The sequence below is a fragment of the Dermacentor silvarum genome, chromosome 1 (assembly GCF_013339745.2).
Source record: "Dermacentor silvarum isolate Dsil-2018 chromosome 1, BIME_Dsil_1.4, whole genome shotgun sequence".
NCBI classification, from domain to species: domain Eukaryota; kingdom Metazoa; phylum Arthropoda; class Arachnida; order Ixodida; family Ixodidae; genus Dermacentor; species Dermacentor silvarum.
In genome coordinates, this window is record NC_051154.1 from 129009031 (window position 1) to 129021815 (window position 12785).

Genomic DNA, 12785 nt, shown 5'->3' on the forward strand with positions numbered 1-12785 from the left:
AGTTACCCTCGTCAATTCGACATTCGGTTAATTTGGACATTTTAATTTGAGGGAGGGGGGGGGGGGGTTGGCGTTCCTTGGCACTTCATGGAGCTAAGCAGGGTTCCCTGGAACGAACATGCTTGAGAACCCCCATCGGGCTGTGGTGCTAAGGGGTCGAGGTTGAATCCCAGCATCGGGGCCCATATTTCAACTTTTTTTTAAAGTGCAAGTTATTCAGCAACACAGCAGCAGCATCAGCATATGCACAGCTTAGGTATTTATGGCTTAATGTCCTGCCCTTATGTTGTTGGCGATCATCCAGTTTAGCATTTCTTAGGGCTGGTGGGACAGGATGGGATGAGGAGGAGGAGGAGAAAAAACATTTATTAAGAGGAAAAAAAAAAACTAAAAAAAAAAGCAGGCGTCTTCCTGCTTGTGTTGGGATGGATGGTTTTAGAACACAATGCACACAGCTTCTCTCATAGATATCACTGCAGTGAACTGACCCCTACTATGACTTCATGACTACATCTCTATCTACATTTGGCAGTGGCTTTTGCATGTGTGCACACCATCCGTGCATACCAAATTATGGTCACCAAACTCATGACCTTTTTTTTTTACCTCTCTCTCTCTTGAAGTCTGGTGTTTTACATGCAAAAACAATGGTCCGATTATGAGGCACGCCATAGAGGGGACTGCGGATTAATTTTGACCCCTTGGGGTTCTTTAACCTGTGCCCAATGTATGGTACTACACGAGCTTTTTTTGCCTTCTGCCCATCAAAATGCAGTCGCCGTTATCAGGATCGAACTCGCGACCTCATGCTCAGCAGTGCAATGCCATAGCCACTGAGCTACTGCAGCGGGTCTACTTATTTTGCTTGTCAGCATGTCTCAAACGTGAAGAAAAAGTAATTGTAGCATGCCTGCCTAGCTGTTTTTCATGTGCGCAGGCCAAACACTCTGATTCTTCAAAGATTTCTTTTTATGTGTTAAAAGGACTTGCTGACAGCCTAGTTGGTGTGTACTTGACATAGTAAGTACTGAGTGCAAACACACCACGATAGAAAAGAAACGGACACCGTTTCGTATGTGATGTGTTTTCACTTACTTAATGTGTCAAAGTTAGGTGCCTACATTGAATGTTTGTTGCAAGCCAAGTGCTCACCTCTTTTTCACGTTCAATTATATTGTCAATTGCATGTACTTTTTCCAAATACTTGAAGTGCAGCTCCATCAGCCTGTCCACCTGAAAAATATTGGACAACCGTATCAGCACTTGAACACAGAAACAAACAGGCACCACAGGCAGAAAAATGAAGAGGAAATGACAACAATGACACTAAGAGAAATATTAACTGAAGCTAGATTGGTAGGTTGCACTTCTGGAATATCAGGGTCCGGTCTCGCTATGAGAGGGGCCTCGGCATGCCAGAAAGAATATAAAAACAAAAGACAGCTGGCTATGATATCAGAAAACTTCCAAATGTTAGCTCCATGAAACATCACAGAAATTTTGACGTTTGCTCAGGGGTAGTGATTAAGGCAGGGTTACACTGCATTCAAAATTAGAACATGCTAAACATCTAGGGGGGGAGCATCAAGTCACAATCTTGAAGCCTAGTCATAAGAAATGTAAAGGAGCAAACAGGGTAATCTCTTCGATGAGCAATGCATAATGAAAAAGCTTTCCGTCCCCCCCACCCCCCCCCCTTTTTTTTTTTGCTGAATGCAAAGAAGAGGAGCTTTTATTGCGATGGACACCCCAGGCAAATTTTTGCCGTTGCCGTGAGGTTCTGTCTGAAGTCCAAGTGCAACGAGACCACACGTATTGAGAGTACAAGGGAAAGCGTGGTAGCGCAAGTCGAGAAGAATGGTGGCTTGATGTGCACCATGTTGGAGGGCACGTGATCAAGCGTGTGCTACAGCGGGGGGGGGCAGTTGAGCACACATCTCCTCCCCTAGCCTGGCCGTGGCTATGCAGGGCTGTGCGGCTGAATGCATATGTGGCCTACGGGCCCCTATCTGGGGGGTTATTATGCGGAGGGTGCAAATGTGGGGGGAGCTGAGATGGGTGGTCGCTTCTTTTACGCTGTCTTCCCTCACACTTAGTGTTAGAGGTCGCGTAATCTCAAGTCTCGGAGAGATGTTGAAACGAGAGGCAGCACAAATCATTAGCTCCCCAAGGCCGGCACTCTTTATCACGCCACCGTCGTGATAAGTAAGTGTACGCGGTCATCAAGTGGAATCTGTTCATGTTTGCCTGCGTGTGCACAACACCATGCTTGTTATCATATTTTCCAGTCTATAAGTTGCGCCCCCCTCAAAACAACAGTTTTTCCGAAAAAAGAGAAAGAAAAGAAAAAAAAGTTACATAAGTCGCGCCGGTGTATATATAAGACGCACCTGTTCATTTGGTAAGCGATTTAAAAAAAATTACAGTGACGTTTCATTTCGTGAACGCGGGTCACGCGCAAGCGTATGGGTGCAATTCCTATATAATTGCGACAGCAATGATATGGACACTCCAGGCGCACTTCTGCCGTTGTGATCGCTGTGATGTTGCGTATAAAGCCCAAGGGTGATAACATCATCCCCACACGCTGTATACTGTATGTGTGAGTGAAAGCATGCGACGGTGAGCCGAATCGCACACAAGGGAGGAAAGCGGGAAAGCAGCGCAGGAGAGGGGGGGGGGGGGTAGCTTGTACTCTGGTAGCAACTGCGTAGTTTGCGCAGCGACGTGCGCCGCAACTTGAAAGCCATCTGTAGAGGCGACAGCTTAGGAGTTGGTAGACTTGTGGTTGGCTTGCCGCCGCTTGCGTTGCTGCTCCATCCTTCTTGCACGGCACTCGGCAACTCGATCACGAGAAGAATCTTTTCTGTGCCTGTTAATTTTACCCCCTTTATAGTTTGTGTCCTAAACATCGATAAAGGCATGAGCCAACTAGCCCAGCAACAGCAACAAGTAGTGATACATTACATCAGGGGTTCTCAGCAGGTTCGTTCCAGGGAACCCTGATAAGCTCCATGATGCGCCAAGGAACCCCCCCCCCCCCCCCCCAGTTAACCGAATTAAAATGTCCTAATTAACCAAATGTTGAATTATCGAGGGTATCAAGAAAACAATAAACAAATGCTTAACTACATCAACACGCTTTTATTTACTCAATGAATCAGCAAATTCTGTTTATATTTATGTAGCACAAGACCAGTGCAGAAGCTGAAATTCTCGTCATCTCATGACTGATTTGCGCTAGCAGCGGCGAAGGCCTCGCGCGTGTACATCCCGATTATTTTTTCGCCAGTCAGCTGCTCGCCAACAAATTGTCCGCCCATCGCGATGTAGCCGGGGCTCTTAATCTTTGACAGCTTTAAACTACTGCTTGCCGCAACCGCTGCGCACGAAACCGCGGCGGCTATCGTCGCGATCATGGACGGCGACCTTGCGGTTCAGAAGGCAGGCAGGCGGCCGACGCACGCACCAAGTCAAAACGAAACTACCGTTCGCTGCAACAAGTCCGGACGAAACCGCGGCCGTTATCGACGCGATCATGGACGGCGACCTTGCGGTTCAGAAGGCAGGCGGCCGACGCACGCACGAAGTCAAACGAAACTACCATTCGCTGCAAGAAGTGCGGACGAAACCGCGGTCGCTGTCGACGCTACCATGGTTGGTGACTACGCATTTGTGAAGGCACGCAGCCAACGCGCGCACCGAGTGAAAACGAAACTACTGTTTGCCTCAGCTGCTGTGGACGAAACTGCAGTGGTTATCGATGCGATCATGGATGGCAACTACGCACTTATGAAGGCACGCGGCATGCCGCCAACGCGGTGTTACGCGCGGTGATAAACGCAAGAATAAAGTCTTAAGGGCGCAATTAGGCACGAAGCGCTCCGGCGTTGCTGTCAATCACGTGCCGCGCACGCTTGCCACTGAGGACCATGGCGATGCGGACTGCGCCGCTTCGTTTCGGTTGGACGCTAGTGCCGTTCTTGCTCTTCTGCGGCGCATATTTGCGATGCTCTGCGCATTTTTTTTTCTTCATTTTTTTTATTCCTCCAACGTATACGTCAGTGTGCACGCAATCGGCACCTACGCTATCTACAAACGGCAGAAATGCGCATATTGGTAAATTACGGCCTCCGAGATTTAAGTACAAAAGCTTAGGCGTAATGCCCGTTTTCGTAGGTTGGGTAGCTACAAGCGGCTTGCGAATTTATTACTCAGTTCGCGCGTTGCCGTTACGCGCTGTGAGTGGTTTTGGACACTCGGGTGTGAGTAACGGAGGTTCTGTAGATCGAGCGCACCTCATTTTCGCCGTTTTAGCCACTTGGTTAGCGCGGGACCACGGAAAATTTATCAGTGGCTCGCGGAACCCCGAGCAGGGGCCGGCGGAACCCCAGGGTTCCGCGGAACCCACTTTGAGAACCCATGCATTACATATCTAATATTTTGCTCTGCCTATCAATACTTCACTCAATACACGGCAACTTCTCTTTCTTTCTTTTGGTACCTTTTGTGGCAATGAGAAACTGTTCTATTCCTTCTGTTGTGCCAAGTAGTCTCTTCTTTTATTTCAGCTCGTGATCACTTCAGTATACATCGCATCCGTGTGCAATGCCATGTAGACATGCTAGAGTTGACTAGATCCTGCTACAGCACTAAGTAAACGAAAAATGGAGGTTTGTCATTGGCTGCTAGTGATTACTGTATATGCATGACACTGTCTGATGCCAGGTAGCATTGGGAGTGACCTTTGTTGCAGCCTTGCTCTATCCAAGAAGTTTTCAACAATGCATCGTGTCAAAATATTCGGCATATCAAGATGAAACTTGGTAGGAGCAAAGTTTGTCTCGGGAAGAACATAGTACTGTAAAATTTTCGAATTCATGTTAATTGTGGTCCTTGTAAATGCTGAAATTCAGTAAATCTACTTTGTTATTATGTACCCAGCTTAAAATGTTCTAACAGTTAAAACGTAGATGTAACGAATTCCCGACTCTGTCTCCATACAGCCTAATGTATTGGCTGACCGCAGTGGCTCATTGTATGTCTACTGGTTAGTGTGTACCATTATCACTTGTTGTCACATAGAGGCTAACTGCGCTGCCTCAAACTTGCAGTGTTGCTGACATACTATGTTGCAAAATCTGTTCCGCCTTTCTGGACTGCACTGGAAAGTGCAGAGACTAGATAACAATGATTCCAGATTCCAGTTTCAGTGCGGATGCAGTGATGCCTATATGGTTAAGCAATGGAAAGGCACGGAGGCGTGGTGGCAGCTTAAAAAAAGAACATAGCCACTGAGCCACCGAAGGGCATGCCTGTGACCTATTGCCGCCAACCCTATCGCAATAGGTATTTTCACCTACAGTGTAGACCGCTTATAACATAAGTCGCCGGCGTTGCGAATATCTGCACTATAAGCGGTACCGCACTATAACCAAAACGATTTTCAAGCCCTGCACGTATGAAAAACATGTAGACCAAGTATGTAGACACGTGTTGTACTATCGCGCGCACATCGAAATTTTGTTTTCGCCAGTGAGCTGGCGAAAACATAATCACAATGTAGCCGGTGCTCTTCAAGTTCGACAGCTTTGCACCGAGTCAAAACGAAACAACTGTTTGCCGCAACCGCTGCGGAAAAAACCGTGACCGCTATCGACGCGATTATGAACGGCGACTTTGCGGTGCTGAAGGCACGCGCCCGACGCATGCACCAAGTATGGACGAATTAACTATAATTCGCTGCAACAACTGCAGTCGAAACCGCGGTCGCTACCTATGCGATCATCGATGGTGACTACGCAGTTTTTTAGACATGCGGCCGACGCGCATACCGAGTAAAAACGAAACTACTGTTTGCCGCAACTGCTGTGGAGAAAACCGCGGCCTGTTTTGACATGATCGTGGGTGACAACTACGCTGTTACGAAAGCCTGCGGCCAAAGCGGTGTTATGCGCAGCGGTAAACGCAAGAATACAGGCTTTAAAGACACAAATAGGCTCGAAGCGGTCCGGCGTTGCTGTCATTCATGTACGATTTCAACTGATGTTTGTGGCGATGCGGACTCCGCCGCTTCGTTTCGGTTGGACGCTAGTGCTGTTCTTGCTTTTTTACGTCGCACATTTGCGGTGCTCCTTGCTGACCGAGCTCCGAAAGTAGTCCGAATTAACCGATGTGCGGCCAAATAACTCTGGATTAACGAGAGTTTGATTGCATTGAATAATGCATATGCCGGCCGGGAGCACGCACCTTGTTGAGACGCGTGCTCGCTGCTGCCCTTGTCGGCGAGATTTTCCCGCGGAAGCCGCATTATAACCGGTATTTCGTCTCACGCGGCTGTACTGTAAGCGGTATGCATATACATGGAGTTCTATGGGAGGGTAAACGAGAGTTGGAAAAGGCCGCGTTGTAGACAGTTCTGCACTATAAATGGTTACTTTATAAGTGGTCTATACTGTATTTGCTTGAAAGCACATGTGGCCTAGTGCCATTGGAAGTGTACTGCATGCTTTTAATAAGTGATAACCCAAACATGCTGCCACTCTCTTCCGTCTCTTTGATTAGGACTGGCTTGAGTGTGTGTTGCTTACAGAAATGACAGCAGCCCGCAGTAGCTGTGTTGGCTCAACAAGCTACGTGCCGCATTTGTGCACTGGTTGCACAGCCAGGAATGGTGTGTGCTCACAGACCAGCTCATTACAGAGACGCCCCCACGAAACATGCACAAGGATGGCTGGTAGGCTTCGTAGGTGACACACTGCGCACAAATCTCATAGGATGATTAGAGCCACGTGGCAGTGGGTACTGCATTTCAAAGAAGCGGCACCAGTTCTCACTCAGTAGATCGTCGTACACACACGTGTGCACAATGTGGAAAGCACAATGAGTAGATCCATTGTCTCCTCTGCTGCTGCGCTGCCTACCAAAGTTTCAAAATGCTGCTTGGTATTGCCTTTTCTCTATTGCTGGGTTATGTGAATGAGCTGGAATTGTCATCCCCCTGTGCAGAGTAGCCAACCGGACACTTAAACTGGTTAACCTCTCTGCCTTTCACCTCGTTTTCCTCCTCCGCCTTTCCACTGCTATGGAAGAGGAGGAGGAAGAATAACCCTCATAGTGCTTATTCTGGGTGGCATTTCCTGTGGCACCAGCTTTACTTTTTTTGTTCGTGGCAGTACACATAAATAAATGTAAATTTATACTTCTTGCCACTTAGTCCGTGCTACCGTTTTTTGCTTAGTTACGCCACGTTCCTGCCAGAGATGCATTAATAAGGTTCCACTGTACTAGGTGTACCAAAATGAAACTTCATAGGAATGAAGTGTGCATTGAGAGGAGCATGCTGCAAAAATCTTAAAGCTGCAAAAGTGGAGTGGGCACCGTAGGAAATTAGAGAGCATAAGTGAACTTGTTTTAGCGCTGACAGACACAAGGAGGGGCTCCTTGTGTCCATTTATGTCAGCGTTAAAACAAGTTCACTATGAATAACCAACTCGCCCGGATCACCACCCTGATTGAGAGCATGAATTTCAAGTGGCTGCGTGTTAAAGGTAGACATCACCAGCACCGCAGTTGCTGCTCAGTGCAATGCCTAGAGGTAGAAAGGAAGGTACAGGAGGGCTGTGAAGTTCCGTAGGAACCGGCTATATACGGGGATGTTCTTTTTTATATAATACAGCTTTTTTACAAAAAGGCTATGACCGTGAGACACCTGTCGTCTTTGCATACGAGCTCTATGGCGAGGCGGAAATACTTTGTCGCTGCTTAAGTTACTCTGAAAAGACTAACAAAAATTTATTAACTTTTTATTAGTGCCTCAGGGGAAGTTGATGGCGAATTTCAAGGCAGTCACTTTTTAATGCACCCTCATTTTTTAAAGATCTTGAAAATCACACCTAATTCGAGATATTTATCATCGAATTTCAACAGTCAATCCAGCCAATACCAAAACTGAGCGCCGTGGAAGTGCAAAAACGGCGGCCCTGCTATCGTATCAGACCGAAACACCTCGTGACAAGCTCTAGGAAGATTGAAACTGAACGTCTTGGCCAATTGCGGCACCTACTGACTTTGCCTGGCAAGCATGTGCAGTTGTGTGTCAGGTCAGGATTTGCTGCGACATGCTATCATTCAACTTTGCCCCACATTTCTTTACGGGGCATTGCCATATGGCGAGCGATGCCGTCTGATACTCTACAAGTTTTTCATATAAACTTCCTCAAATGAATAAGAAAAAAGTTAATTCAAAAAATTGTGTTGATTAGTCTTTTCAAAGTAACTTAAGCAGCAGCAAAGTATTTCCGCCTCGCCGTAGAGCTCGTACGCAAAGATGACTGGTATCTCACAACCATAGCTTTTTTTATAAAAAAAACTCGTGTTGCCTAAAAAAACACACACACACCCTGTATAACAAGCAGCTCTGCTTCTTTCTGCTCTGCAAAAACTCTGCTTCACTGGAATTTGGGCCGTGATTCTGGATGGTCGCACAAGTCCTGCCATAGTTTTTTTTTTCCTGCTAGCAGTTTATGCAGCAGATTTGTTGTACGCAATATGATCCAACCTAAACCAACTTTTTATCCCTATGCACAAAGGTGTGTAGAGTGTGTAATTATCTAGACCAGGGGTTCTCAGGTACGTTCATCCCAGGGAACCCTGCTAAGCTCCATAAAGTGCCAAGAACCCCCCCCCCCCTCGATTTACCCGAATTATCGAGGGTATCAAGAAAACAAACAAATGCTGCACTACGTCAACACGCTTTTATTTACTCAATGAATCGTCAAATCTTGTTTCTATTTAGCACAAGACCAGTGCGGAAGCTGAATTCTCTTCATCTCATGACTGATTAGCGCTAGCAGCGGCGAAGGCCTCGCGACATCCTTCGCGGCGCGCGTTTTCATCCGAGACGCGCTTTGCACCAACGGGCGCACATCCCGATTATTTTTTCGCCACTCAGCTGCTCGCCAACAAATTGTCCGTCCATCGCGATGTAGCCGGTGCTTTTTATCTTCGACAGCTTTGCACTGAGTAAAAGCGAAACTACTGCTTGCCGCAACCGCTGCCGACGAAACCGAGGCCGCTGTCGACGCGATCATGGACGGCGACCTTGTGGTTCAGAAGGCAGGCGGCTGACAGACACACCAAGTCAAAATGAAGTTACCTTTCGCTGCAAGAAGTGCGAACGAAACTGCGGTCGCTATCGACGCTGCCATGGGAGGCGACTACGCAGTTGTGAAGGCACGCAGCCGACGCGCGTATCGAGTGAAAATGAAACTATTTGCCGCAAACGCTGCGGACGATACTGCGGTGGTTATCGACGCGATCAGAGATAGCGACTACGCACTTACGGAGGCACGCGACTCGCCGTGAACGCGGTGTTACGCGTGGCGATAAACGCAAGAATAGAGGCTTTAAAGGCACAATTAGGCACGAAGCGCTTCGGCGTTGCTGTCAGTCACGTGCCGCGTACGATTGCCGCTGCAGACCATGGTGCAAGCTGAGGACCACGGCGATGCGGACTGCGCCGATTCGTTTGGGTTGGACGCTACGCCGTTCTTGCTCTTCTGCGGCGCGCATTTGCGGTGCTCCGCGTTTTTTTTTTATTTAATTTTTCCTCGGCACCTACCCTATCTACAAATAGGAGAAAGGTACATGGTGGTAAGTTACGGCCTCCGAGATTCAAGTGCGAAAGCTTAGGCGCGCTGCCCGTTCTCAGAGGTTGGGTGGCTACAAGCTGCTTGCGTATTTATTGCGCAGTTCGCGCGTTGCTGTTACGCACTGTGATGTGCTTTTTGACACTCGGGCACCGTAACTCGGGCATGAGTAATGGAGGTTCTTTGGATCAAGCGCACCTCATGTTCGCCGTTTTAGGCACTTGTCGAGAGCGGGACCAGGGAAAATTTATCAGTGGCTCGCGGAACCCCGAGCAGGGGCCTGCAGAACCCGTAGGTTCCGCGGAACCCACTTTGAGAACCCATGATCTAGACTTAGGTGAATGCAACATGATGGGCACTGCTCACAGCATGCCATTGCATGTCTCCATGTGGCACCATTGTCAAATGTCTATGCTGCACATGTGGACAGCAACTACATTCATCGTTTGGAGTATGCTAGTTTTCAGTGTATATTTTTACTTGTTGGCTGAAAGCAGCATTGCTTCTACTGAAGGATGAGAGGAATACACAGGGGACATGGTGACAACAAAGCGGCTACCGAACTGCAAGCACTTTTACTAGGTCCATTGAAGTGTGATGATGAAACAACATGCACTTGCACGTGTGGCATGCCAACATGTGTTTCAGAGTGCAGGACATCTTAAGCCACAAACAAGTTTTTTTCCGTTCCTCCTTTTTAACACACAGCAAAGCAGTACGCATTTGGCTATTCCCATTGCTTGTCAGTTGGTTGGCCATAGACCACCGCACTACTTATGCTTAACTGCCACTCGCTACTCCACTACATCTGCACAATCTCAGGCTCGTCCACCATCGGTAGACAGCTGTTGTGCTTGTGGCTTGTAAAACACAAATCAGGGGTTGAAAATTACACTTTGGTCTGGTTGGTGTCTAGTATCCTTGATTAGCTTGGTGGACAAAAGAAATGGCCATGTGCAGACTTTGTGTGAAAAATAACACAGAATTTCACACATGGCCCCAAGTTTTGGTTGCTTTTTATAGAGTGCATAGACACACAACAGTGTTGTTAAGAAGAAAAAATAATAAAAAATGTTTGAAAAAAAAAAAAGCATTAAAAAAAATCAGTTGGTGACCTTTTCGCCAAGCCATGAGCACAGTCACGCAATGATGGGATTGGCTGCAGTAACATAGTCTTGGCCTATAATACATTTTTAAAATATAGCAACTGCAGTAAAATATGTAGCTGTGGTCATGTGTGGCTATAACGAAAAGATTGTGGTGCCCATTCAACTTCGTTATTAGGAGCTTTAACTGCATCTAGGCAAGTGAATTTCTAAGGAGCATCATCACTTAGTAAAACAAAGCTCACACAGCAAAAAAAAAAAAAAAAAAAAGGAAAAAAAAAAAGAAAAAGAATGACGTGATCAAAGCCACTGTTCACCTTCTCATGGTCATTTTCTGTAAACTTGTTCAGAAGACGTTGTCGCTGAGTGGTCTTGCAGTTCTTAAGCATAGATGAAATCACTGAACACACGTGCTCTGCAAAAAAATTTATGAAGAGGCTATGAGAGATGCTGCTGAAAGTGATAAACCCTATTTTCAATTTTTATCGGGCCACATGACAAAAAATTCACTAAACACTTATTTTTCATTTGTTATTTTTCTAATGCCACTACATTCTTTTTTCATTCTATTATTTTTCTAATGCCACTATTTTTCTAATGTCCTACAAATTGCTCAGCATTGCCCATTAATGTGCTGAAATGACCCATTTGGTGCGTTTGCCATTCCAAAACCATCTATCATAGCCAGGTCATCTCAGTCTTGTTCGAAAGAGCATCTTTCCAGCTTGCTTTCCTGCCAAAAATGAGCTTTCACTGCTGCTTCAGAAAAAAAAAACTACCTGGTTTTGTAGCGTAAAATGTCCATATTTGCAAGTCTAAAATTTTGGGAGCAGCACTGTGTCCCTGCAATTTATTCAATCCTTTGATTTATTTTTTGCCTGAACGCTAGAGAGTCAGAGAGTGCACAAAGACTATGATATAGTGTTTTAGGAGACTGTAACATTTTGAAACCTTGTAGAAATCACCAATAAAAATTCACATTTGCAAAGTGAACATGAAAATAGTAACTTTTTTTGGACTGACTTGGAAAAAAATTAATTGCACATTTGTAATCAGCACACAGGATTGAATATTTCCTGAAAATTTGATGAGTCTTAGAGTCAATAACAATTTTTTTTTTATATCGGAGACCCATGTCCCCCCTTAAGCAACAGACACTGTTAAAGGGATACGGACACGAAATCTGAAAATTTTACGAAAATTCTCAAAATGAATCCTCAGTGTGTGATTACACCGAAAAGAAGTAGTCACTTAGCTCATTTTTGAGCCGATGGCTTTATTTTTTGGGTTTTTGTGAGTGCACGCTTTGGCGCACGACCCACGGGAGTTGGAAGGCGTGACGTCACGACACCCTCGTCGGATAGCCAGCCGGTCGGCCGCGGTCATTCGAAGCGTGCCGGCGCCGCCATCGCGAGCATGGATTCGAGTTCTGGTGCCTCTACCAGCGATGAGTACACGTGTAACCAAGCCCACCCACTTGCGCGGCTACTGCGTCAGCGGCTGCATTTCCCTCATCCGTGCCGGTCCGGTGTCATAGGATTTAAACATTTTTCCCATTGTCCAGTATTCTCTTTAGGTTTTTTTTCTAGTGTCGTTGGCCAGAGCATCATCTGTTGTAGGCGCCGTTAATTCGGCTACCGCTTTGTACGAGTCAGTAGGGATCCAGTAATTATTTCGCACACTCTGCTCTAGAATGTCTCTTATGTCAATGGGAATGGTGTTGACCACTCCCCATATAGCTCCCCATATTACACTTTAGACTGCCAGTGGCCTCAAAGCTCGTTTGCTCAATATTGTGCAAAAGGACAAAAATATTTGCTTTTATTTTTTGTTAGTAACATGCTTCGCTTTCTTCAACATACAGTCCGATGTGTGTCATCACGATGCTGTGAGAGAAACCTCTCCTTCTCCAGAAGATATGTGTTGATAATGCTCATATTAAAAAAAATTGAAAAATTATGGGGTTTTACGTGCCAAAACCACCATGTGATTATGAGGCACTCCGTAGTGCCCCGGGGACTCGGGATTA

The 12785-nt window shown here is 46.4% G+C and overlaps 1 protein-coding gene across 1 annotated transcript in view; it reads right to left on the bottom strand.

Moving 5' to 3' along the window:
- LOC119436017 (beta-catenin-like protein 1) overlaps positions 1–12785 on the bottom strand; it is a 108794-nt gene that overhangs the window by 12497 nt on the left and 83512 nt on the right. Inside the window, exons 13-14 of the mRNA XM_037702742.2 lie at positions 11074–11171; positions 1153–1233 (exon numbers count right to left, since the gene is read on the bottom strand). Of these exons, the coding sequence (XP_037558670.1) occupies positions 1153–1233; positions 11074–11171 (179 nt within the window). The remainder of the gene's footprint in view (positions 1–1152; positions 1234–11073; positions 11172–12785) is intronic.